At 50.6% G+C, this 27,978-nt stretch overlaps 2 protein-coding genes across 2 annotated transcripts in view; both read right to left on the bottom strand.

The window, feature by feature from the left end:
• Positions 1-1,085, bottom strand: part of prex1 (phosphatidylinositol-3,4,5-trisphosphate-dependent Rac exchange factor 1) — a 66,661-nt gene extending 65,576 nt beyond the window's left edge. Inside the window, 1 exon segment of the mRNA XM_060060289.1 lies at positions 492-1,085. Coding sequence (XP_059916272.1) covers positions 492-652 — 161 coding nt within the window. The 5' untranslated portion in view covers positions 653-1,085.
• A 959-nt stretch (positions 1,086-2,044) lies between these two features.
• Positions 2,045-27,978, bottom strand: part of ralgapb (Ral GTPase activating protein non-catalytic subunit beta) — a 37,124-nt gene continuing 11,190 nt past the window's right edge. Inside the window, 21 exon segments of the mRNA XM_060053446.1 lie at positions 2,045-4,503; positions 4,947-5,095; positions 6,006-6,084; positions 6,606-6,714; positions 7,302-7,438; positions 8,226-8,348; positions 9,034-9,202; positions 9,962-10,120; positions 11,314-11,523; positions 13,446-13,598; positions 14,124-14,227; positions 14,611-14,798; positions 15,578-15,726; positions 16,893-17,075; positions 17,461-17,591; positions 19,505-19,649; positions 20,081-20,145; positions 22,033-22,180; positions 22,728-22,842; positions 23,284-23,451; positions 24,287-24,488. Coding sequence (XP_059909429.1) covers positions 4,310-4,503; positions 4,947-5,095; positions 6,006-6,084; positions 6,606-6,714; positions 7,302-7,438; positions 8,226-8,348; positions 9,034-9,202; positions 9,962-10,120; positions 11,314-11,523; positions 13,446-13,598; positions 14,124-14,227; positions 14,611-14,798; positions 15,578-15,726; positions 16,893-17,075; positions 17,461-17,591; positions 19,505-19,649; positions 20,081-20,145; positions 22,033-22,180; positions 22,728-22,842; positions 23,284-23,451; positions 24,287-24,488 — 3,080 coding nt within the window. The 3' untranslated portion in view covers positions 2,045-4,309.

The raw sequence follows: 27,978 nt of genomic DNA on the forward strand, positions 1-27,978 counted from the left end.
GGGTAGATCAGTGAACAGAGAGACACGGTGTGAGAATGACAGGGAGAGAGAGAGACAGGGAGAGAGAGAGAGACAGGGAGAGAGAGAGAGACAGGGAGAGAGAGAGAGAGACAGGGAGAGAGAGAGAGACAGGGAGAGAGAGAGGGACAGGGAGAGAGAGAGAGAGAGAGAGAGAGAGGGACAGGGAGAGAGAGAGAGAGAGGGACAGGGAGAGAGAGAGAGAGAGAGAGAGAGAGAGGGACAGGGAGAGAGAGGGACAGGGAGAGAGAGGGACAGGGAGAGAGAGGGACAGGGAGAGAGAGGGACAGGGAGAGAGAGGGACAGGGAGAGAGAGGGACAGGGAGAGAGAGAGGGGGACAGGGAGAGAGAGAGAGACAGGGGGAGAGAGGGACAGGGAGAGAGAGGGACAGGGGGAGAGAGGGACAGGGAGAGAGAGGGACAGGGAGAGAGAGGGACAGGGAGAGGACTCTGCGTTGAGGAGTAGAAGTCACGCCAGTCTACTCACCGACTGGAGGAACAGTAAGGTCCTCACGTAAGCCCGCTCCGTGTTGAGAATCTCGTTTAAAACGCACAGCCGGAGCCGCTGCTGCCGGTCCGACTCCTTGCTGCTGGCGTGGAAGCCGTTCTCTACGTGCACGTCCTCCTCCTCCATGGTAGTCCCTCTCGAACACCTCTCTCAGGGGGTCAGAGTGTCCACACGCTCCCGAAGCGACAGGCTCCTTAGTCCATGCTGCAGCGGTAACTTTATGGAGCCTCCAAACGGCTGGACATGCGCACTGCGTCACGCAAAACCCTCCTCGGGACCCGAACTTTAGAGTCCGAACATAACACAACACGCGCTGACCCCGTGGGTCCGAGTCACAACCTCCCGCAGAGCTGAGACGCCGCGCGATGCCTGGAGATCAGTGGAGAAACGAGGGAGACTGCTCACGTGCCCTCTCCGAGAGAAGCAGGGTGACTGAGGCAGGGCGAGATGTGTCTGGATACACGCGCTGAGGGAAGTGTGAAGTAGTCTGACGCACGCGCTGCGAGCGGCCGCCGCGGTGCAGGCTGCAGGGTCGAGTGAAGCTCTCTGCTGCTCGGATCTGAGCGCTGGGGACGGGGAGGCGTGCATCTGCTGCCGCTCGCACCCGGGGCTGCGTGACGTCAGGGACCGTCTGCAAGGTGCACGACGAAACGCGAACGTGGAACGCGTGCGTCGCCCTTCTCAAAGTTCGCAGGAAGGAGTTTAGAATGAACGACTAGTCTGGAATTCAAATGAATGTAGACGAAATAAAAACTAAGGAGAAAACACTGTAGAATGATATTGATTCAAGGAACATTATCTTCTGTTTAATAAAATAATTATTCTGTTTTCATTTTCATTATTTCCCCCCCCTTAATAGCAAACTGTCGCAAAAGGATAGAAGAATATGTTTTTAATCTTTCTACTGTCCATAAAGTAGGCCTACATGGTTCTGCGCGCTTTCATACTCGACCCCAGCCTGGATCTGGCTCCTGGCGCCCCCTGGCGGATTCATCTTGTACCTTCATGAAGAATACAGCTGCAATTAAACACAACCTACATCACCAAGTAGGCCTACTATAGGGAGGTTGCACGACGTGACCTTGTCCCAAATCGACAACGATTCAAACGCGTTGACCTTTTAAATAGGCTTCATCTCATATATTAACTATGCGTATCGGTTACCATAACACCGTCTAATGCTAAATCGGTTCGCACGGCGAATGCCAAGTCGTATGGAAATTCCTGTTCAACGGTCTCTGTAAAAGTCAGTTTCACACGTGTGCAGAAGGCCCACCTAGACATCGAGGCACAGCTTGAATGTGAATGACTTCACGTCCGAGAACCGAGAACGAGCGCCTCCTAGATGTAGTCAAAATGTGCATCCTGTTTTGTCCCAGGGCCAACCCGTCGCACAGCAGCGACTAACGACAACCACCCCGCCTGTCTGCGGTTTACAGTTGTTCATCGTACCCGGAGATCTTACACAACACAAGCCTGACTGCAGTGCACCATAAATAAGTCAAATATCGAGATGGATTAAAAGATATTTATGAGTTTTTAATTAATGCATTCATGGTACATTCAATGACCATTTAAAATCTCCTACGCACTTTTACATTCATTCCTTTTTTTCTTGCAATTTCAAATCAGGAATGCGTCCCCCAGAATACACCTTCATGTATTTACACGTTTGACCCCATTGCTGTACACACGCACGGGTCAAACCATCACGGTAGAATCATACAACGCACGATGGACCCAATTGACTGCAGTTTCTTTGAAGCATATTTAATGGACTCTTTCAGAAACAAAATAAAGGCATGTGCTCACAGCACTAAAGTCATCATAAAAAGGTGATTTTTGCAGGGTTAATTCAACACGATTAAAAATTCCATCTGTTCTTCATTTATAGGCCTACTCGACAAGATAATACAACTCTTCAGCAGGGATTAACTCTCAACAATGTGTACAAGTAGAGGCTACAAAAGACTCGGAAGAGAACCAAGGACATAGAAAGTAAATGGAAAAAATGTGCTCAGTGCATTAAGACAATAAAAGAAAAACAAAGCCAAACTAAAAGCAGGCTGCTGCCGTCCGGTGTGATAAATAGATTGACATTGTTCCCGGCCAATGGGGAGAGAGCAGCGTCCCGGGCCCACCCACTGTGAGTAAACATCACGTTGGTGTGTACGAGATGAACGCACAGAGAGATCACACCTGCTGCCATCGAAGTCAGCTCAGACGGAGAGTGAAGTCAGCTCAGACGGAGAGTGAAGTCAGCTCAGATGAAGACAGATGTTCTGAACCCAGTGTGTGCGTTGTTGCGGTCCAATAGTGTTTTGTGGGGGGGGGGGGGGGGGGGGGGGCTGGAATTCCACCCTTTCTCCCTACAATGACATCAAGCTTATTTCCATATCGGTTCAGTTGGGTCAGAGGTCGCGGTTTGCGCACATGATTCTGGAGAGCGGAGTGGACGTGATTGGGCGGGCAACAGGCCTTCGTGCAGATGAGCGCACACACACACGTACGCGCATTCACACGCAGCCGCGCTTGCATGCACGTACGAGCATCGCGCGCACACGCGGCCACGCACATGGTGGGCTGCAGAATGACGAGGAGCGTTTGGTTTTTTTCCGTTTCACGCGCTGTGTGGAGTTCAAGTTAAAATGGCAGTCAATGTCACGGTGATTCCCCTCTGCATATCATTAAAGGAAGACTTTGGAGACGAGCCGCTTTGCATCTCTACGTGTGTCTGTGTCCGTGTGTGTGTACTGTATTTGTGGTGTGTGTGCTGTATTTGTGGTGTGTGTGTGTGTGTGTGTGTGTGTGTGTGTGTGTGTGTGTGTGTGTGTGTGTGTGTGTGTGTGTGTGTGTGTGTGCTGTATGTGTACTGTGTGTGTACTGTGTGTGGACGCACACGAGCATGCGTGTGTGTAAATATATACACATACAAACATGAGACAACGTAGACGGTGGACTTTGGGTCGCAGGTGTCACTTGGAGTCTCTCTGTGGATGGACAGACGACGTGGCTTCCAGAAGGTTCCGAGCGGGGGGTCAGCGTTCCAGACGGCGCTCCGGACCCGACTCACAAACCGGAGGGGGGAAAACGGCTCTTATCTTAGTGTCTCCGTGGACAACGCACGGGCAGGGGGAGGAGTTATTCTGTTAAAGTTCAGAGAGAGAGAAGAGAGTTCTGCAGCCATGGATCTAAACAGCGAGGAGCCAGTCACTTCTGGGAACAGTCCCGGCTAGCGGCCGCTCCAGTGTCCGTGGCGCTAGGCGCGGCTAGCCCGGCATCAGCTAGCCCGGCATCAGCTAGCCCGGCATCAGCTAGCCCGGCGCTCGGATAGCCCGTTGCTCGGCTAGCCCGGTGCTCAACTAGCCCGGTGCTAGGCTAACCCGGTGCTAGGCTAGCATGGGACCAGCTAGCCCGGTACCAGCTAGCCCGGAGCGCGGCTGCGGCGGCGGTCGGCTAGCATGCTGCACCTCGCAGTTTTGACACTTTTGCTCTTGAAGTCGACTGGCAGACAGTGTTGAGATATATGTATATATATATATATATTTATAGATGTGTGTTTCGGTGTGTGTGTGTGTGTGTGTGTTAATATAAATAAAAAATCAGTACAGTATAAATATAGAGATTTTGTGTCCGTGTGTGTGTTTATGCGTTTATGTGTGTTTATGCGTGTGTGCGCATGTGTGTGACCTATGTGTGTGTGCGTATGTTCTTGCATGCCCTGTACGGGCCAGTGTTTCGATACGGGGTGGGGGGGGGGGGGGGCAGAGGTCAGGGGTCAGGTCAGAGGTGGGGCCGGCCCTCCCCCACCTGGTGGAACAGAGAGGTGTAGAACTCGGGCTCCAGCTGCTTGTTGCGGTAACGCTGGACCATCTCCGTGATCTTCTGCTTGCGCCGCACGTGGGGCGGGTTGTACAGGTCGCTCTCCAGGCGCTTGCGCCGGCACACGTTGATGACCGTCTGACGCACCAGGAAGCCTGGGGGGGGGGGGGGGGGGGGGAGAGTCAGTCACTGGACCAGGGAGAGGGGGCGGGACTTCCTGTTGAGAAATCCTGAGCTGTTCTACTTCCTCTGCACGTTATTTACTTTTATTGTCGCAAAGTAACATTTGTTTTGATTCTCACATTTTTGTATCCATTTTATTTTATGTTCTACAATGCTGACATTGTTATTTTATTTTATTAAATATAGGGAGAGAGTGGAGGAGAAAGAGAAGATACATGGAAATAGAGTCTGGAACCGTCGGTAAGGAGAGGACTAGGAAGAGGAGAGGAGGAGGAGCAGGAGGAGGAGGAGAGGACCAGGAGGAGGAGGAAGAGGAAGAGGAGAGAGGAGGAGGAAGACCAGGACCAGGGGGAGGAGGAGGGGGAGGGGGAGGAGGAGGGGGAAGGAGGAGGAGGAGGAGGAGGAGGAGGGTTACCCAGGGCTCTGCGGCTGACCACCATGCCGTCCACCAGGGGGATGACCATGCTGAACTTGCCCACGGCGCCGTGGAGACGCATGCGGAACAGACCGGTCTTCAGCGGGTGGATGAAGATCAGCGGGACGTCCTTCTCCAGCAGCCCTGACCTGGGGGAGCACAGGAGGAGCAGGGGGTGAGGAGGTGGGGTGAGGAGGTGGGGTGAGGAGGTGGAGAGGGCAGAGCCACCATGCTGACCGCTTATTTGAGACGGGCCTCTGGTAGTTCAATTTAAATTTTGCATAATCGATTAATAGGGCATGAGATTGTTTTGTATTTTTTAATTTTGTTACCATTATTAATATTTTTGCACTTTAATAAACACTGCCTTAATGCAATGTGCAGTGATGGAATGTAGTAGTTCAAGTACATCTTCACTTGCAATTCCTTTCTAATTTCAAAATTGCACTTTTGAGACCTGAGACAGTTTTGTTTACAGCTCAAGTTTAAACCGTCCGATTTACAAGTATGCACTTAAAACCTGTTGTTTAAGATGAAGAGAAAAAATAAAGCACAGTTGTATTTTCTAACACAGTTTTCATTATTTAAGAGCAGATTGAATCGAATCGTGATTAATCGATTCAGAACCTTATGAATCGAAATCGAATAGATTCAGGAAATCGGCCACGATACCCAGCCCTATAGTTCAATGGGTTGAACCTTGCAGGCAGGCAGCCAGTGAAAAGGCTTCATCTAAATCATTTGGATATCTCTCAAGCTATTAGCCAATAGCGAGACTGCCAAGTAGGAGTGCATCGAGACAAAGAAAGAAATGTTCCGACATCCTTCGCTATTTCCAAGTTTATCTTTGGTATTTGGATTTGATTGTGGGGAAGATCTGTGTTGACCACGTTAACCTCTGCCAGCTCCCTCAGTCCCACAACACAGGTCGTCTATCAGAGCCTGGGCATGCTGTTATAGACCGTATTGCTGCACAGTGCCCCCTGTGGGTGGGTAGGGGTTATTGCATGGTGACAACAGAGGGCAGGGCTGGTGGCTGTAGCGTGCCGAGGTCCCTACCTGCAGGACGTGCTGCTGCTGACGTTGGCCTCCAGGCCTGTGCTGGTCTCCGCCAGAAGATCGGAGAGAGGGAAATTCTCTGAAACAACAAACAGAACGAAATGTAGAATCCACATTTTCAGGTTCCTAACATCTCCTCGCCGCGTTGGCGTCGACCCACCGGGGGCTGCTGGGAGGATCAACTGACATGGAGCTGTGTACCTAGGAAAATATGAAACCCTTCACAACCGCCGCTGCTGAGCTGGAGGCAAGCGCGTGTGCGTGTGTGTGTGTGTGTGTGTGCGCGCGCGCGCGCGTGTGCATGCGTACGCATCTGCTTGTGTGCGTGCGTGTGCATAATGCAATTCGTGTGTTTGTATAGCGTGGTTGTGCATGCATCTTTGTGTGTGCATATGGTGTGTGTGTATGTGTGCGTGCATCAGTGTGTGGTTTGTGTGCATCCACGTCTGTCTGTACTTGTGTGTGCATGTGCATTTGCGTGTTCGTGTACGTGCCTGTGTGTGTGTGCCTGTATGTGTATGTCTGTGCATGCATCTGCACGTGTATGTATGCGTATCTGTGTACGTGCATGTGTGTGTGTGTGCGTGCGCGCGTGTTTACCGATGTCGTCGAAGCGCTCCACCCAGACCACAAACACCTTGGTCTCGGGCCCCAGCAGAGGGAAGGACTTCCCCGTGGACGAGCGCTTGGTCTTCACCAGAGGACTCAGCTGCACACAGAGGGAGAAGCGAGAGATGTGAGGAAACTCCTCTGACCCACACGGACGCAGAGAGGGAAGCATTAGAGGGGACTCCCGTGACCCGCACTTCTTACAAAGCGGTGCGTGTGCTTCCACACAGAGGGACACGTTAAAGGGAACTCCTGTGACCCACGCTGCTCACAACGGTGTGCATCTGCTCCCACACACACACACACCTCGTTTAACTCAACATCTGCTGATAGTGAGTCAATGACCCGGTGTACTGACGCGCAGCGCAGCGCACGGGCAGTTAAGCTTCGGATTATGAATCATGAGGTCATTGACTGCTCTTCTCTGTAGAGAATAGACCTAGCTGTTAGCTACGTACCTTCTTGACTGACCCCAGGTTATCAAGAGCGGTTGGTAGAGCATTTAGCCGTTAGCTGTTAGCCGTGAGCTACGTACCTTCTTGGCCGACTCCAGGTTGTCCGACTGGTTGGTAGAGCCTTTAGCAGTTAGCCGTTAGCAGTTAGCTACGTACCTTCTTGGCCGACTCCAGGTTGTCCGACTGGTTGGTAGAGCCTTTAGCAGTTAGCCGTTAGCCGTGAGCTACGTACCTTCTTGGCCGACTCCAGGTTGTCCGAGTGGTTGGGGAACAGCTCCAGCGTGAGGTTGGGCTGCTTCAGGATGGTGGGCATGAGGTCGGAGGTGGAGTCCGCCTCCACGGTGGAGTCACTGTGGACCGACGAGTCCTCTGGGGGCAGAAAGAGAGCCTCCGTCAGGGGGGTCACTCGCGACGCGTTCACGTCGCTGGGAATTATGGGGAAAACATCTTCACCACGTCGGAAAGTTCTCGTGAACGACACCTCATGACCCTCTTGGGACTCTACCTCCGGTTTTTATCGGATAAAGAAAAACCTGCTGTGAAGAACTTTTAGATCCCGAACGCAGTGCACGAGAACGGTCGCTGTCGGCGACACGCGTAAGCGTGAGCGTCATCACTGGCGAGGCGCCTCGTTATCACCAGGACTCAACCCTCACCCCGTGGGAGGGTCATGGGAGCGTTCAGCCACTCTCACTTTATAGATACTTCCATTTGGAGCAATATGGTTATTTTATGAAGGTTTTCATGTTTATATGATTAATCTCTTTTTTTTTTTTTTTTATAATTCATGCGTTAATTCCTGACTGTATTCAGGCATTTTTTATGCTTAAATTGTATTTTCTATTCACGATTTTCAGTATAATTATTACGTCAAGCAGATTTATTACAACCTCGGGATTAATTAAGTACTCTGAATCCGGGTTTGATCCCTGCCTTCCTGCCTTCATCCCTGAGCAAGGTGCCCTAATCCCTACGTTTGCATGAATGATAGCATCTTAATCCGCTTTCAATCCAAGTCACCCCAGACTCAAGTCGCTTCGTATCGGAGGTTCTGCTGAAGGCCCAGAGTGCAGTGATGTGACCTGGTGTTCCCAACTGAACCAGCAGACGTAGGCGTGTGTCGTCTGTGTGTTCATGAGGACGTGTGGGTACTGACCAGAGTTCTCCGTCAGCGAGGGCACCACGAAGGCGATCTCCGTCAGGGCGTCGGCGTAGTACAGCACCTTCCTCTCTCCGTTGAACATGGAGCCGCCCGTCTCCTCCGGACTGGCTGCGTCTTCTACAGGTCAGAGGTCAGAGGTCAATCACACCGGCCTTGCTGCCTGGACTTAGTGTGAACACTGACGGTGGTGGAGGGTGGAGAACCCTCCTGTACATGAATCCTGACGGGGTGTAGACGAGGCTGTGCCCTATAGCAGTGGTTCTCAAATGGGGGTACTCGTACCCCTAGTGGTACTTTGGAGTACTGCAGGGTTTTCACCCTGAGCAAGTTTCAATTCTGAAAGCTAGACAGTAGATAAATGATAAAAGTGGTTGAAATAAAAATAAAAAAAAACGAGAAAGGAGAATCCGGGAAAACAAGGCGCATCCGGAAGGATGTTTCCGGAAGAATATATTTGGGTGGGATCCAGCTCTACATGCTCTGGCCCTCCCCCGGCGTAGTGCTTGTTTTGTGGGGAGAAATGAGCCAACAGTTGCATAAAAGACAGGCCCATGTTTCTCACTCAATTGTGCGTATTTGCACCCTTTTAAATGTTCATGTTCACACCGCCAAATAGAGCGCAAATATATCATAGATGTTCTGTAAATTAAAATTTAATTTATCACTATTATTAAATCACACAATGTTTTGCGCCGGTGAAAGGGGGTACCCAGATGAAGAGATATCTTAGAGGGGGTACACAGGTGGAGGAGGTTTGAGAACCCACGCAGCCCCGCCCTGCCCCGCCCCGCCCCTGGCTCACCCTGCGGCGGGCTGGGGGGGCCGTCCGAGCAGCAGTTCAGAGACCAGCTGGTGTCCAGGTGGCCGGTCCAGCCCGGGTGGCGCCCCACCTCCACGGCCCAGCCCAGGGACAGCAGGAACTCCAGGAACTGGGGCTGCACGCTGCCCGCCGATTCCACGTTCCTCAGGATCTGTGAGGCACAGGCAGGGGTGAGACACCGTGGGGGTGAGACACAGGCAGGGGTGAGACACCGTGGGGGTGAGACACAGGCAGGGGTGAGACACCGTGGGGGTGAGACACAGGCAGGGGTGAGACAGCGTGGGGGTGAGACACAGGCGGGGGTGAGACAGGTGCCGTTGTGAGACAACGTGGGGGTGAGACACGCGCCGGGATGAGACGTAGTCAGGGGTGAGACACGCGCGGGGGGGTGAGACGCGCACCGGGGGGTGAGACGCCAACGGGGGCAAGACGCGCGCAAGGGGTGAGACACGCGCCGGGGTGAGACATAGGCAGGGGTGAGACACATGCGGAGGTGAGACACGTTCAGGAGAAGAAACTCTCCCACATTGCTTGTGCATAAGGAGTAGTTGTACACGCTGTTTATTATAAAATGTATTTTAATTAGTGATTATTTTGTATTCGACATTGAGACGTGTATTTTATTTTATTTGGTCGGGGAAACAGATATGCCCATGATAATTATATTTCAAACACTATTATTATATATTTTAAGTGCTGTAGATTTTTACAGTTTTTTGACATCCCATGACATCACCAGACGACATCACGGATTGTGACATCAACACACGACGTCACGGGTTGTGACATCACCAGACGACGTCACGGGTTGTGACATCACCAGACGACGTCACGGGTTGTGACATCAACACACGACGTCACGGGTGTGACATCAACACACGACGGCACGGGGGCGACGTCGTTCCCTCACCTCGTGGCTGCTCTTCTGGCCCGCCCGCACGTAGAACACGAAGACCGTGTCGAAGGGTCGGCACGGCAACAGGTCCAGGTAGCTGATGTCGTCGAAGAAGCCCGGCATGGAGGACTCCAGGCCGATCAGGTGAGGCGGCAGGCGGCTGTTGTTGGGCTCCTGGTTCAGGGAAACGCGGAGGGTCAACGAGCGGTTTAGACACGGTGACAAGAGACAGAAGGTAGTTCCGCACGCACGAGCCGCATTCAAAGCGACGAAAACGACTTTGTTTTCATGTTTCGGTTTCCGCTCGCTAAAGTGAATACGCACGACAAATCAATTTAGAAATGCTGTGAAATGTACTTCACATCAGAATCAGAAACGGAATCCGAATCTCTTTATTGTCGTTGCACTAAGTGCAACGAAATTGGGGTAGAGGCTCTCAAAATAAGTGCTTTTTAAAACAAAAACTAAATGAGAAAAGTTTTATTTTTTTAAATAGAATGTTAATGAACTCAAACAAATACATATATTTTAAGATGTCAGCCAATTTTAATGGTCAGATTGGTATGATAATGCAATAATTTATAATTCTACATTATTTAGAGAAATAACAACTCTGGGGTAGAAACTGTTTGTTTTTGATCCGATTGCCCTGTAGCACCTCCCAGAGGGCAACATAAGTAGTGACGTACAGTTGTGTAGTAGTGAAGCTATGCTAGAAGTTACCCTCCATTTCCATGTAGTGTGCTAACGGCTAACAGGACGCACACAGACATAATAAGTGTCAAACTTCTCGTCTGGTTACGTGTCAGACGGACAAAGAGACAAATCCCCCAAAAAGTATTTGGGGGTTGTGAATTGAGTGTGTATTCAATCTAACAGTTCAGTGTGACTTTAAACGTACTGCTCCCACGACCACCCCCTCCCTCCTTAGTCCCCTCCATGTGCTCAACCCTCCTCACAACACCACCCCCGCCCCAGCTGGTCGTCGTCGTCTCCCCCCCCCCCTCCTCACCTTGAGATAGGGCTGGGCGATTAATCAAATTTTGAACGCGATTTCGATTTTAGCGTCAAACCATCACAAAACGAATATAATCGAGTCTTCGATTTTTTTCTAACGTTCTTTTTTATTAAATGTAAACAGCTGGATACATATCTGTGCATTCTTTTAGATTTGACCCTTTCGTGTATTTTTTGTAAGGCGTTCTCTTAAGTTCTCTCAAGTAATTTTTTGGGAGAGACGTGCTGAATAAATACATCATGTTTTCAAACTCGGAAAAAAAATCATTTGAATAATCGTGATTTCAATATCTACCAAAATAATCGGGATTATGATTTTTTTTTTCCCCCCCATAATCGAGCCGCCCTACCTTGAGAGCCTCGAGGGACAGGAAGCCGAAGTGGGAGAGGAAGAGGCGGGCGGTCTGGAACTCCTGTGCGGGCGTGGGGGGCTTGCAGTCGGTGTGGGGGTCGGGGAAGGGCTTGGCCCGCCAGGCGTCCTCGCTGCTGCGCTCCACCGCCTGCTCGTACTCCACCTGCTTGCTCATCATGCTGCGCAGGCGCTCGTGCTGCAGCTCCAGCTGCCGGGGGGGGAGCAAGGCATCATGGGAGCTCGTTAGAGGGGGCGGGCGAGGTTGGGAATGGGGGAAGCTGATTGGATCACTGGGGAAGCCTTTAGAGGGGGACGTCGCCACGCTCGGCTGTGTTCCGATGTCATGGGTTGCGGTCAACGCTAAAACCTTCGGGAACGTCGGACCTTTGACGACATCGGTGTGATTCGGAGAACGCAAATCACAGATCGGCGACGTCAACGGTCCGACCCTTCCTGTGATTGAGACTTTTCGGGAGTTCTGATTTTTCGGGGATTCCGATTTTTTTTTTTTTTTTGAAATTCGGAACGTTCTCACAAACGTTCCGAATTTCATATCAAATCTCAGAACAAAGGGCGAGCTGGACGTTTCCCCTCTAATGTTGTGGTTATCCCATAGTCCAGTAGGTTAGGCGTCACCATCCCCCCCTTACCCCATGTGTAGTAAACAGCCACGGAGGGTTATTGGTTACAGGGTTAGGTATGTTGGCACCAAACATTGTCTGGGGGTTAGCTTTATTTTCCATCATTTGCTTGATAATCTCAATGAAAAACCGGAAAAATTATATTTTTGAAGAAAAGTTATCGACAATATATCAGTTTCTGGCAATGTTTTGGTGAAGGATGGTCTGTTTAGTGCCTTCCCAGATGTTACGTTGTGTGACAGATGTTCCCACCACATTCTGCGCATTTTAATTCTTGGCAATGCAGAAAACGATGATGTTGTCTGATGTTGAATCACCACATTCAGATCTTAAAACGTTAAATGTATTCCCAATCAAACGTTGAATGCCTTGTGCCAAAGAGGAATGAGGAGTAAGTTGTTACATGTTGTCATGGAGACCCGTTGTCAACGACACCCCAGCGGTTTCCGGAAGGATCTTCAAACTCACGTGTGGGTCATTACACTTGAATGTGTAGGTCGCCTCATCCTGCCAGCCCATACAACCCACCTGAACATATACATCACACAACCCCTTTACTGTCTGACCGCCATGTTGGAGCCATGAGGCCAGCCCATACAACCCACCTGAACATATACATCACACAACCCCTTTACTGTCTGACCGCCATGTTGGAGCCATGAGGCCAGCCCATACAACCCACCTGAACATATACATCACACAACCCCTTTACTGTCTGAGCGCCATGTTGGAGCCACATCACACAACCCCTTTACTGTCTGACCGCCATGTTGGAGCCACATCACAGAACCCCTTTACTGTCTGACCGCCATGTTGGGGCCACATCACACAACCCCTTTACTGTCTGACCGCCATGTTGGAGCCATGAGGCCAGCCCATACAACCCACCTGAACATATACATCACACAACCCCTTTACTGTCTGACCGCCATGTTGGGGCCACATCACACAACCCCTGTCTGACCACCATGTTGGGGCCACATCACAGAACCCCTTTACTGTCTGACCGCCATGTTGGGGCCACATCACAGAACCCCTTTACTGTCTGACCGCCATGTTGGGGCCACATCACAGAACCCCTTTACTGTCTGACCGCCATGTTGGAGCCACATCACAGAACCCCTTTACTGTCTGACCGCCATGTTGGAGCCACATCACAGAACCCCTTTACTGTCTGACCGCCATGTTGGAGCCACATCACACAACCCCTGTCTGACCGCCATGTTGGAGCCACATCACAGAACCCCTTTACTGTCTGACCGCCATGATGGGGCGGTGGAGCCAGCCCATACAGCCCACCTGAACATATACATCACAGAAACCATTCACTACTAGGGGGTACTAGGGGTGGTAAGGGGGTACTACGGGTGAAAGGGGGTACAGTCAGTTCTATGGAGAGAAGGAGATACTGGGCGGTACAGAGGGGTACTGGGGGGTACAGAGGGGTAATGGGGGGTACTGGGGGATAAGGCGGGGGGCCGGTCCTCACCTCCTTGTTGACGATGTCGTCCAGGTCAGGGATGCTGACGTCGGCCTTGACCAGGGGGATCTTGTCCACCTCCTCGGGGAAGGGCCTCTGCTTCACGCTGTAGCGGACCCCCACGTCGTTGTTGGGGGTCGGCCGTCCCTCAGGGACAAACACCTGCTGTACGGGGAGGGGAGGAGAGGGGAGAGGAGGAGGGGAGGAGAGAGGAGGGGGAGGTTTTAAAGACAGCTGGTCAAAGCTCAGATTGAAACCTTAAAAAAAGAGAGAGGAGACCAGAGAGGAGAGGAGAGAGGAGAGGAGAGAGGAGAGGAGAGAGGAGACCAGAGAGGAGAAGAGAGAGGAGAGAGAGGAGAAGAGAGAGGAGACCAGAGAGGAGAAGAGAGAGGAGAGGAGAGAGGAGACCAGAGAGGAGAGGAGAGAGGAGACCAGAGAGGAGAAGAGAGAGGAGACCAGAGAGGAGAGGAGAGAGGAGACCAGAGAGGAGAGGAGAGAGGAGACCAGAGAGGAGAAGAGAGAGGAGACCAGAGAGGAGACCAGAGAGGAGAGGAGAGAGGAGACCAGAGAGGAGAGGAGAGAGGAGACCAGAGAGGAGAGGAGAGAGGAGACCAGAGAGGAGAGGAGAGAGGAGACCAGAGTGGAGAGGAGAGAGGAGACCAGAGCCTCTGGGTGCGGGTGTCTCACCCTCTGCGTGGCCCGGGCGGCCCTCGGCTGGTGGAAGAGCTGCATGGTCCAGGCGTGTCTCCCGGCCGTCCCCCGGATCAGGACCGTCACCGAGGGGCTGGGGTCTGGGGTCACAACACACACACCTCAGTACACACACACACACACACACACATATCTGACCACACACACACACCTCAGTACACACACACATCTGACTACACACACAGACCTCACTACACACACAGACCTCACCACACACACCTCTGACTACACACATCTCTGAATACATACACTTCTCTGACTACACACACACACACATCTCTCAGGATTTGGAATAAGCCTAATTCATACACAGGACACTGCTATGGTCAGGACACCACCCACAAGCACCCATCTCCTCGTTCCCGGGAGGCGTGGGTGGAGGGGTGACGGGGTAAGTGTCTGGTGCAGGGGTGGCGGGGGATGGATGTGGCGGGGGGGGGGAGGGGGTCCCTCCCAGACTCACTCTGCTCGTTGCCCAGGGGCTGCTCCAGCATGGCCAGGATGACCGAGTTGTCCAGGACGAAGTAGCGGAAGTTCCCCGCCCCGGTGGAGCTGAGGCGGGCGTAGCGGATCAGGGTGTCCTCGTTCAGCAGGCTGCAGGTGGAGGCCGGCCCGCTGGGCGACGGGAAGGCTCCCAGCACCTGCATGATGCTGCGGGTCGCCACGGCAACGCACAGGTGGTACCCAGGACACAGGAGGAGGAGGGGAGTGGGTCAGTGAGCAGGGAAGACGCTTGGGAAGGCGAGTAGTAGGAGTAGTATGATGAAGACTATGATGAAGACCATGGTGAAGACTATGATGAAGACCATGGTGAAGACTATGATGAAGACCATGGTGAAGACTATGATGAAGACCAGGGTGAAGACTATGATGAGACTGATGTAGACCATGGTGAGGACTAAGATGCAGACTATGATGAAGACCATGGTGAAGACTATGATGAAGACTATGATGAAGACCATGGTGAGGATTATGATGAAGACTATGATGAGGATTATGGTGAAGACTATAATGAAGACCATGGTGAGGATTATGATGAAGACTATGATGAGGGTTATGGTGAAGACTATGATGAAGACCATGGTGAGGATTATGATGAAGACTATGTTGAGGATTATGATGAGGATTATGATGAAGACTATAATGAAGACTATGCTGAAGCTCATGATAAAGACTTTGATGAAGATTATGATGAAGACTACGATGAGAATTATGATGAAGAGTATGAGAAGACTATGATGAAGACTATCCTGAAGCTCATGACGAAGACTATGATGAAGACTTTGATGGAGACTTTGATTAAGACTATGACGAAGACTATGATGAAGACTATCCTGAAGCTCATGATGAAGACTATGATGAGGCTCCTGATGAAGGCTATGATGAAGACTGTGGCCCAGCCTCTGCTGGAGCCCAGGACTGTGACTGACCAGGAGAGGGTGGCCTCGGCGGCGTCCTTCACCCTCATGGAGGCGGGGTTGTGCTCCTTGTCCCCCTTGTGCCGGACCTCCTGCTCCTGCCGGGACTTGCTGCCTGAGATCCCCAGCTCCACGATCTCCAGCACCTCCACCAGGCAGGCCTGCTCCACACGAGACACAACGCTGCCTCAGCCCGGGGCCGCCATGTTGTACAACATTTACATTAACATAGACGGCCTTCAGCAGACTACATTTATAGTACATTTGTACTATAAAATACATTTCAAGTACATTTGTCAGAATTTACGAATCCGGAGTGCTCCGGGAGAAACAGCGCAATGCCAACGGAAACGAGGCGACAGTATAGTCCAACCAATCGCGAAAATAGAGAGTAGTATAATATCTGTATATAACATGTATATAAATGATATATTGTATTTAACGTTTTATACTTATATCATACTATATCCCTGACCTTTTTATTTTATTGTTCACCTGCTCTGGCAATGAGTTGTAACTGGTCATTTAAAAATGGCGCAACATTCTGAGGAGAGAATCTGCGGGTTGGTGAGGGGTGTCACATGCCACCGCTGCGTGCGTAGGCCTACACTTTTTGCGCCTTTTTTTTTTTGCCGATTTCGGATGACACAAAGCAAAATCATCTCCCCTACAGATGTCATGTTTGCGAGTGTCGATGCCGGTGCCGGTAATTTGTGACACGACAGTCACTGCCCTCTAGAGGATGTATTGCGTAACCATAACAACGCTGAAAGCGGACGGAGGTATGAAGGGTAGTCCCGGAGACAACGTTTGGTACGGAGCGACGAATTTCGTCCGGATCCGGAGGTATGAATCGGCCTTAAGAGGCTACGCAAGGCTAAGTACTATTTTTGAGTGCCAGGATGTACAAAATACAATAAGTGGGTACATTAAGTGCTAGGACGTACAACAAATATGTGTAAGAGGTCTTGTATAACACCCCATCAAACGGTGTGTGGCAATAGTGCCCTTTGTTCTTCAATCAAATGTAAAGATCGGTTTGTGTTTTACAGTACCTTTACAGCCACTTTAACGATGCAAAGACTACAGCTACAGTAAACAGTTATGGCTCACATCCACCTCAGCATTTAAGCACGTTTTCTACCCTCAGAATCACAGACGCAGCCTCATAAATGCAAGTAACCGCCAAGAGACCCAAGACCTCAGGCAGCTCTTTGACCCATAACTTTACTCAGGGCTTGAGGATAGGCCCACGAGGGGCTGATGGAGGAACGGGGGTCGGAGCCAGGTTCTGGTCTTGTGCTCTACCAGACCCAGGGAGCCCTACCTTCTCGTCCAGCATGTCGGGGTGCTCAGTGAGCCACACGCAGAGGAACTGGAAGGCGGCTACGATCATGGAGTGGAGGTCCCGGGACTGGAGCGGGGCCGGCCGGCTGCATTGGTACACGATGTAGAGACAGATGGCAAAGACCGCCCGCTTCCGGTCCGCCGAGTCCACTCCGGCCTTTACCTGGAGCCGGACACACAGAGGAACGTCTGTTACATAGCCAGCAGTGGGTACTGATGAAGGAGGCCATTGCTAATTTAGGACAAGCTAACTTTATTCAACCCACACGAGGGAAAGTATCTTGTTACAGGAGCTCAAGAGTCAAAAGTTGGGTCCACATGTGATTATTTTTTTGGAGTTCTGATTTGAATCTTAATCTCTGAGTTTAAAGTCAGGAATCTGAGACTAAATTCAGAACCCAAAGAAAATGGCAATAATCCTCCATATACATCACATACACCTTTCACTTTCACTTTCACAGACATAACCACGATGGATAATGTCACACAACATTGAGACATCCTGAACCCGGCGTGATACCAGGGGTGTCCACTGGGGGGCGCCTCACCTTGGCCAGGCCGGCCAGCAGCTCCAGGGCGGCCAGTGAGATGCTCATGTCCTGATTCCACTGGGAGTTGAGTCTCTGGGTGACCAGGTGGATGCTGCGCACCAGCAGGCCAGCGGCCGTATCTGAAACACCTGAAGCATATCACACCCGAAATACCGGCCACCACACAGGGGGAGAGCAGAAGAGGAGTGGAGGAGGAGCAGAGGAGGAGCAGAGGACAGGAGCATGAAGGACAACACCAAGGCTGGAGCACACAGGAGCAAGCATCACGCTGCTAACAGCCCAACCCCGCACACATGGCTGCTGTTAGCATCACATTGCTGCCGTTAGCATCACATTGCTGCTGTTAGCATCTCACCGCTAACAGCCCAACCCCGCGCACACACGGCTGCTGTTAGCATGCTCATGCATGCAACAGAGCTGGTCTGTTGCATGTTACCATTAGCCCTCATAAGCGTACATATACACGGGTGTATGTGACATGGAACGAACACTGGAGTCTCCAGAATGTGTTTATGTATTGTGGGAGTTTAATACTTTAAAGTCAAATCAAAGCTTTGACGAGCTGTAGCAAATTCTAATTTGTCAAATAGCAATTAGGAAAAAAGATACATGCAAGTTTGAAACCCCTGCGATAAACTCTCATGTGGGACCAGGCCGTCCATATATGGGTGGGCTTGAGGACATATTTGTCGAGTTGCGGCTTTTTGTATTAACATTTAAATTGAGCTTCCATCCAAAGTGACAGGCAATGCAACACGAAAAATACTATGGTTTGTTAAAGTCACTCACAATAAAAACAGGTTTCAGAAAAAAAACAAAGGGCACTGCACTCAAAGTTCGCACACAAGACTGAGAAGACAAAAGACTGGGAAGATGAGGACAGAAGCTTTAAAGTCTGAGACTTATGTCCGGCTTTAGAGCTTCACATCAGAAACTAAAGACACAGCATCACAGCAGAACCTCAGCGAGACCTACAGAGACATTTCACCCAGCGTTTCTTAACCCTCCAGATCACTTTGACCACGTTGGCTGAGGAGAACACGGTCATCATGTTAGTGCACATGTTGGTTAACATCGGACGGCCACGCCTCCCAGTCGACCCATGGCTGCTCCAAGCCCAGCTGACCCATGCAACAACGCAGCCCACATGGAAAGCTTACAGAAAGTCTGTTTGAGACGAGGAGAGGGGCTATGCTCCATCAGTTGGGCTGTCTTCTACAGGCGGAAGGGTGTATGTATGTGGTGTCCAACGCCGAGACTTATGTTAAGAACTGAAGGTGTGGTGCAAAGCAGTAATGCTGGTACTATTACGTCTACACTCTCCTGTTTTTATACCGTCACGTCAAAGTATCTCACCTACCTTCTTCTGTCTAGATTCTAGAACATTATCACCTTTGTGTCCACTCCGACATTATATCGTGTGACACATGGTTTGTATGACCTAACCCTGACCAGGTGTGGCGTGTATATTAAAGCCAGCTTCAGGAGTGATTTAATGATCCAATTCTTATTTAGCTCAGGAGTCAAACGACACGACGGCTGTGTCATTTATAATTTGGTTCCCGTTGCAACAGTGTGACTACTGTGGTAAAACAAACGGCCCTCCGGAGACATAAGGTGTGTGCAGGGCCTCTGTGTTTTTAATATTTTAACATTTGCATATACACAACATTTAAATAAATAAATAAAGTACTGTCAACTTTATAATTTATACTTTTTGTTCTGTTTGTCCTTACTCCAGCATTTACTTAAGCATCTATTTTTGTTTTCCTTAACACTACCTTGTGTATTTATTGTATTATATTCTGTGTCACTGCTTCTGCGCTGTAACCAACGAATTTCCCCTCCGGGGGGGGGGGGGGGTTATAACGTTTTATCTTATCTAAAGTAACACATTTACTCTGAGCGCCTAACTCCCACTCAGTCTCCCCGAGCAGGCGGCCACTTCCAGCCACCAGCCCGTTCCAACGCCCCCACGGACGCGGACGTACAGCCCCAGCAGGGGGGGGTACCCCACGGCTGGCGGACGGCGCCTGCCTACCGTAGTCTCTCAGCAGGGCCTGGGACGGGCGCTCAGAGTCGGGGCTGGTGGGCTCCACGGTGCCCCCGCTGTTGAAGCTGACGCCGCTGTTGGTGCGGCTGTGGCTCTGGTTCCTGGAGCCCGAGTGGCTGCCGTCGACGCTGCCCTGCAGACGCAAAGAGAGACGCACGGACCTTCAGGTCGCGACAAACCCTGGAAACGCGTGGACCGACGCACAAACCCTTTAGTCTCGACAACCCTGCACACCCAAGGGCCGACACACAAACAAACCTTTAGTCTCGACAACCCTGCACACCCAAGGGCCGACGCACAAACAAACCCACAACCTCGGTTCATGGACACTAATGCCGCGCTTCGAACCGGCGGTCGACTTCGGCCCAGCACGCCTCACCGCTTTGGGCGGTGGGAACGCGAACCGTGCCGCACTTTTGCATACCGAACCGACCCGCACCCGCCGGTGGAAACGCGCCATAAAGGTTTGTTTGTGGTCATGAGTTAAGACTTGGAGCAGCAGCAGGTAGGAGGTACATCTCCTTAGGCCAGTGGTTGGCTTCATTTGTTGGGGGCGAGTCTCACCGTTTCATTCTGCGTGCCGATGGACTCCAGCAGCGCTGAATCCTGGACGATGTTCAGCATGGCACCTGAAATCGGGGACAAACTGACGTTAAAAAAAGTTGAATTTGATTACTCTCTGTATGCATTACATTACACAGAGTAAGCTGTGTCGGCGGGGACTACATTACCCAGAATGACCTGTGTGTCGGTGGGGAGGACTACATTACCCAGAATGATCTGTGTGTTGGTCAGGACTACATTACCCAGAATGAGCGGTGTGTTGGTGGGGAGGACTACATTACCCAGAATGAGCTGTGTGTTGGTGGGGAGGACTACATTACCCAGAATGATCTGTGTGTTGGTCAGGACTACATTACCCAGAATGATATGCGTGTCGGTGGGGACTGCATTACCCAGAATGACCTGTGTGTCGGTAGGGACTACATTACCCAGAATGATCTGTGTGTTGGTCAGGACTACATTACCCAGAATGACCTGCGTGTCGGTGGGGACTACATTACCCAGAATGACCTGTGTGTCGGTAGGGACTACATTACCCAGAATGACCCGTGTGTCGGTGGGCACTACATTACCCAGAATGACCCGTGTGTCGGTAGGGACTACATTACCCAGAATGACCCGTGTGTCGGTGGGGACTACATTACCCAGAATGAGCTGTGTGTCGGTGGGGACTACATTACCCAGAATGACCTGTGTGTCGGTGGGGACTACATTACCCAGAATGAGCTGTGTGTTGGTGGGGAGGACTACATTACCCAGAATGATCTGTGTGTCGGTAGGGACTACATTACCCAGAATGACCTGTGTGTCGGTGGGGACTACATTACCCAGAATGACCCGTGTGTCGGTGGGAACTACATTACCCAGAATGACCTGTGTGTCGGTAGGGACTACATTACCCAGAATGAGCGGTGTGTTGGTGGGGAGGACTACATTACCCAGAATGAGCTGTGTGTTGGTGGGGAGGACTACATTACCCAGAATGATCTGTGTGTTGGTCAGGACTACATTACCCAGAATGATATGCGTGTCGGTGGGGACTGCATTACCCAGAATGACCTGTGTGTCGGTAGGGACTACATTACCCAGAATGACCTGCGTGTCGGTGGGGACTACATTACCCAGAATGACCTGTGTGTCGGTAGGGACTACATTACCCAGAATGACCCGTGTGTCGGTGGGCACTACATTACCCAGAATGACCCGTGTGTCGGTAGGGACTACATTACCCAGAATGACCCGTGTGTCGGTGGGGACTACATTACCCAGAATGAGCTGTGTGTCGGTGGGGACTACATTACCCAGAATGACCTGTGTGTCGGTGGGGACTACATTAGCCAGAATGAGCTGTGTGTTGGTGGGGAGGACTACATTACCCAGAATGATCTGTGTGTCGGTAGGGACTACATTACCCAGAATGACCTGTGTGTCGGTGGGGACTACATTACCCAGAATGACCCGTGTGTCGGTGGGGACTACATTACCCAGAATGACCTGTGTGTCGGTAGGGACTACATTACCCAGAATGACCTGTGTGTCGGTGGGGACTACATTACCCAGAATGACCCGTGTGTCGGTGGGGACTACATTACCCAGAATGACCCGTGTGTCGGTGGGGACTACATTACCCAGAATGAGCTGTGTGTTGGTGGGGACTACATTACCCAGAATGAGCTGTGTGTCGGTGGGGACTACATTACCCAGAATGACCCGTGTGTCGGTGGGGACTACATTACCCAGAATGAGCTGTGTGTTGGTGGGGACTACATTACCCAGAATGAGCTGTGTGTTGGTGGGGAGTACATTACCCAGAATGACCTGTGTGTTGGTGGGGACTACATTACCCAGAATGAGCTGTGTGTTGGTGGGGACTACATTACCCAGAATGACCCGTGTGTCGGTGGGGACTACATTACCCAGAATGACCTGTGTGTCGGTAGGGACTACATTACCCAGAATGAGCTGTGTGTTGGTGGGGTCGGTCTCCGTCTGCAGGGCTCCGATCAGGACGTTGACCAGCCGGAGCCTCAGAGACAGGAAGGAGACGGGCTGGTCGTGAGGGGAGCTTTCCTCCTCGCTGAACTTCCCCTCCAGCAGAACCTTCAACACAGAGCACGGTTGATGCTTTGGATCGTTGGACTTAGAACCAGCATACGTTATAAGGGCAGTATAGTACAGTAGAGGCAGTATAGTCAAGTATTAGTGCAGGATAGTATTAATTTAGTATTGGCAGTACAGTATATTATCTTGTATTAGTAAAGTATTTACATAGTATAGTATCACCTCAGTGTATGATTATTTACCACTAGTATAGTATAAGTGAAGTATATTTTTAGTTTAGTTTCCTATAGTACCTACCTCTGAGTTGATGTTTATTTAGTACTGGTATAGTAAGAGTAAAGTATACTCATAGTAGAGGACCCTATAGTACCGACCTCTGAGTTGATGTTTATTTGAAAAGTAAGAGTAAAGTATACTCATAGCAGAGTACCCTATAGTACCGACCTCTGACTTGATGTTTATTTAGTATAGTAAGAGTAAAGCATACTCATTGCAGAGTAGCCTATAGTACCGACCTCTGACATGATGTTTATTTAGTATAGTAAGAGTAAAGTATACTCATAGCAGAGTAGCCTATAGTACCGACCTCTGACTTGATGTTCCCAAAGTGGTGGGGCAGGGGCAGCATGGCCAGCAGGATGTTGATGGACGCCCTCCGCAGCTCCGTGGGGTTCACGTACATCTTGAACTTGGACAGCTCCCTGAGGAGCACGGGGCGGAAGGTGAAGGTGAGATGCATGCTGGGTAGATCCAGACTTTAACTGTCACACATGTTGGGGGGGGGGGGACACTCCCACTTGTGATGTCACCAAGGGGTAAGATTTAACGGAAAATCAACCCCTTTAAAAGACGTGCATCCCTGACAACCTGTGTTGAAACCTTGTCAGAATATACGATCGCATCGTTTGGCGACGGAAATGCTATGGAAAATTCTGGAGTCAAACCGTCGTAATATTATTCCGCAACCGAGATGGAAATTACATCATCTGTCAATGAAAGTTGACTATCCGTGTATCAGCCAATGAAAGAGGAGTATCCGTTCCTCAGCCATTGAAAGACCAGTATCCGTTCCTCGGCCAATGAAAGAGGAGTATCCGTTCCTCAGCCAATGAGAGAGGAGCATCCGAGGCGGGCTTCCTCACCTGTCTGGGAGTATGGTCTCCAGCGCGGCTATGAAGTAGGGCACCACCACGTTGATGCCCTTCAGGTCGGAGCAGAAGAGGGCGGAGGAGTTGAGGATGATGGAGGCCAGCACCGGCCGGCAGATGAAGTCAGAGATCTGGAGGCCCTGGATGAGGACCATGTAGAACCTGCAACCCACAGGGCGGAGCGAGAGAGGCTGTTCAGCACTGCCAGTGATTGGTCCATCATGTACCATCGAGTCATTTATACATAGAGGGGCTTCTAACCTTTTATCCTTAATATTATATATAAGCATCTTGTAGGGATTTTTTTTATATACACATGGGAGAAAACTCAAGGATGCTTACAGGTAGACTGCTGACACAGGGGTTCAAACCAGCATCCTGCTGTCTCATCTACCCCATCCTGCCCCAGTCTATTCCCTGATGCTACAGATAGGCGGTAGGGACAAACAGAACCCCAATCCACTACATCCCCTTTAGGACCAATCATGGTGTCCCTTGATGCTGGAGTTACCTGGACAGGTACTAGAAGGGTGGCGCTCTAGTACTAGGGTTACCTGGACAGGTAGAAGGGTGGCGCTCTAATACTAGGGTTACCTGGACAGGTAGAAGGGTGGCGCTCTAATACTAGGGTTACCTGGACAGGTAGACGGGCGGGGCTCTAAGGCTGGAGTTACCTGGACAGGTAGAAGGGTGGCGCTCTAATACTAGGGTTACCTGGACAGGTAGAAGGGTGGCGCTCTAATACTAGGGTTACCTGGACAGGTAGACGGGCGGGGCTCTAAGGCTGGGGTTACCTGGACAGGTAGAAGGGTGGCGCTCTAATACTAGGGTTACCTGGACAGGTAGACGGGCGGGGCTCTAAGGCTGGAGTTACCTGGACAGGTACTAGAAGGGTGGCGCTCTAATACTAGGATTACCTAAACAGGTAGAAGGGTGGCGCTCTAGTACTAGGGTTACCTGGACAGGTAGACGGGCGGGGCTCTAATACTAGGGTTACCTGGACAGGTAGACGGGCAGGATCTCCTCGCCGGTCTTCTTGCTGCAGAAGATGCGGCAGAGCGTGCCGCAGGCCTCTGCGCGGCCGGCCTCGTAGCTCTCGGGAAACTCGTTGGCGTCGAACATGGGGTTGGACACCATGGAGTCGGCCGACATCTGGGACCCCTTCCTCCGCAGCTCCAGGCCCACCTGGGTGGCGATGGCTGCACAGAGACACACACACATCAAGAGGACCCTGCGTGGGGCGGGCCCGGGCGGGGGGGGGGGTGACGACAGTGGGACAGGTGCACACACCATGGAAGAAGCAAACGGAGGGGGGAAAGTATACTGGGGGGTATGCACACACCAACAACAACAACAACAACAACAACAACAACTCAAGCGGACGAAAATAAACCGACGTGAAGGTGCAAATCAAAACACAGACCAGGACACTTAATAAATCATAAAAAAATGTTAAGAACGGAGACTTAAAGGACAAATGCTCACTCACGCCATAAAGTAAGGCAAACCACGAGGGACTTCTGACACAAAGAGTTTGCCACAAAAGTATGCCTGCCAACCCGGGTATAGTGGTTATCCCCACGGAGGGGAAAACTATGGGAAAGTGAAAGTGAAACTAAATCCGTTTAAACGTCTTTGAAAAACATTCCCCAAGCTGCAAAGTCCCTGTGTCAGTGCCCCGTGCGTCTGGGATGACTCCGCGGGTCACCGCCAAGCCACAGACCATTCACGTCATGCATTGAGGCACCAAACCAATGGATTCCCAAACTGAACTCAACTAACGGTACATAACCAAATCACACGGAACAAAAAACTGGCTGAACAATGCTGAGCTTGCTCGATGAGGCGTGTGTGAGGGGGGGAGGGAGGTGAGTGAGAGAGAGGGGGAGTTGTTAGGTGATGGTCTTGGATCAAATCAAAGATTAGTTGTGGCAGAAAGGAAATAAGAAATTAAAAAGGCTGCATTGTCACAAACTGGCGACAGAATGATGTTAGGGGGGGGGGGGGAGGTCAGATGATGTGGCTAGGGTGTTGGTGAGAACCCTCCCACCATCTTTGGGACGTTGTTGACGTAATGCGGACGGTTGTGGCGTATGACAGGAAGTAGCGGGTGTGCGTGTGGATGGATACAGGAAGTAGAATGGATGACAAATCATTAGATGATCGCGACAAAATGGTCAAATAATAGAAAAGGCAAGGAATTGATCAAGAACTGACTGAAAGTCAAAAGAACTGCCGCTCCTACTTACAGGATTTATAAGAAAGGAGAATTTGGATAAAAGAGGCTGTAAGATAACAGAAATAGTGAAGAGACAGAAAATCAAAGCAGAGCCAATATTTTGGGCGTCAATTCATGTCAGTGATGAATTGTGTTCATTCGTTGTTTTTTTTTGTTCTCCTCAATGGATGACCTTCGACCCTTCACTGATACACCAATCAGACACATGCATGCAAACAGTCCGAATGTCCAGAACTAGAGAAGCGTGAAGATGGCCCATCCTCTACGCCCAATTTATTTTATTTTCCATACCACCTGAATGGTACTTGTGTTTTAATAAAGTTGAAAAACTATTGCTTGGGCAATAATTATCCAGAACGATAAATAAAATAATGAGTAAGAATAAAATACGCAGCATTATGAATTAAAAACGTCTGAGCGAAACTCATTAAAACATGCCCCGTTTACACCATCCCGCTAATGGCCGCTAATGGCCGATGGACCACCGATGTGGAAGTCGGGGTGATTCGGGTGACATCAGGCTAAAAATGTATGATCGGGTCAATTTATCGGGGTAGCATTTACACATACCCGATGTTATAACGATAACATAACGATGTATGCCAGGGAAGACACCCGAAGTGCGTTTGGCGTCATTTGACGTCATTTCGAATGACGCCAAACACGTCAAATGACGCGTTTGGCGTCATTTGGCGTCATTTCGGGAGAAGGCAAAGGGGAGACTGGTTTAGACTGATATTTATTTATATATTTATTTATATTACAATAGCGATTTTATAATAATAGAACGCCGGTTCTAAATGGGCGAAGTACCCTGTAATTATAAAAGTAGGACATCCATCCATCACCCCCTATTTATACCCAAGTGGCAGATTGAGGGTCTTCCTTAACACAATCTGGTCACTCACAATCGTTATTTGTCGAGGGTTCTCGAGGGTCTTTCGTGTGTTGAGGTTGCCGATATAAAGACGATAAAACACGATAAAGCGCGGAAGATTAACGAATATAGCCGATGTGCCCAGGAAAATTCCCGAACGATTTGCGATGTCTTACGTTATACTCCCGTTCTATTCCCGATTATAGCCGATTAGCCCATAGCAACACCTGGTAACCGATTCTACCCCGATAGACCCAAAATTAACAAACATGTTCGTTCTTTGCCGATGTTGCCCGTTGTTGCCCGATCATTGAGCATTTCTTCCCGTTTCTTCCCGTTGTCTAACGATGTTCCCGGGAAGAGTAACGGTGTTTCCCGATGCAACCACGCTATTTGCCGATGTTATAACGATAGCTGCTGATTTAGCCATCGGGCACCATCGGGGCCCACTATCGGGTAGGTGTAAACAGGGCATTAACGTTAAAATGTTTACTATGGTCTTGGTTGGCAAAGACAATTGAGATCCTGATGCAGTAAAAAGTAAGAGTAAACTGATTAGATCTAAAGAGTAGAGCGATTATAAAAAGTGTTTGTACACACTGTACTGAGTATTATGGGATGCATGCAACGCCACCCGTCTCATCTGGTCTGACGAGCGAGCAGTTTGGAACGATGGTGTTTTAATGGTACCACCACCCCCCCCCCCCCCCCCCCCCCCCCACACTCACACAACGCAAGGAAGGTAAAGAGAACGAAACAGAGGAACCAAAACCAAAGGCCCAACCATAACAACAGTTAAAAGGAGACACAGAACAGAAGGGAGACAGACAGACCGACAGACGGGACCGACACACAGCGCCACGGAGACCCGTGGTGAACCACGATGACGTAACCCGTCCCCCCCATGCAATACACAGACAGCTGACGTCGCCGTGACAACCTATCGTCAGGGAGGATGAAACTGGAGGGGACCGCCGCAGCCTCTTAGTGAGGCTGACGGAGGCTGACGTGAGGGTGGGGAGCTGAGGGGGAGCGAGCTACCTTTAAGAGACACCAGGTTCACGTTTCAGAAAACCACCTTGTTTTAATTTAATTTTTTTAAATTTTGTCATAAATAGATGGCCTCATATGCCCTTTGAGACCGACTGTGATTAAGGGCTGGACAATTAAGCTTGATTTAATCTGATCACACCGCTAAATGGTCAATGGTCAAACAAACATTTGATGGTGGGCCGTGAAGCCTGATTAAAGCGCCCCTCATTAACCACCAGGGGGGCTGCCGAGTCAACAAGAAGCCGCTTGCATAAGATCCCCCCTCTAGGGACATCCCAGGTGGTAGTGTCCAACCAGCTGCCTGGTGGACAGGCAGCCCACAGAGGAGCCCCAGTAAGGAGAGGCCACTGGGTGGGCCGATCCCAGCAGGCTGGTGTCGCCCGCCTGCAATGTTTCTAGAGAGAGGCTGGGGTCAAATAGGGAACCTTTTAAAGACAGACCCCACGCAATGCACTGTATGGACTACGAGGGGGGGGGGGGGGCTCCGCGACACAGATCACCATGGAAACCGGCCTGATTG

Source organism: Gadus macrocephalus, chromosome 1 (assembly GCF_031168955.1).
Source record: "Gadus macrocephalus chromosome 1, ASM3116895v1".
In the NCBI taxonomy this organism is placed as follows: Eukaryota; Metazoa; Chordata; class Actinopteri; order Gadiformes; family Gadidae; genus Gadus; species Gadus macrocephalus.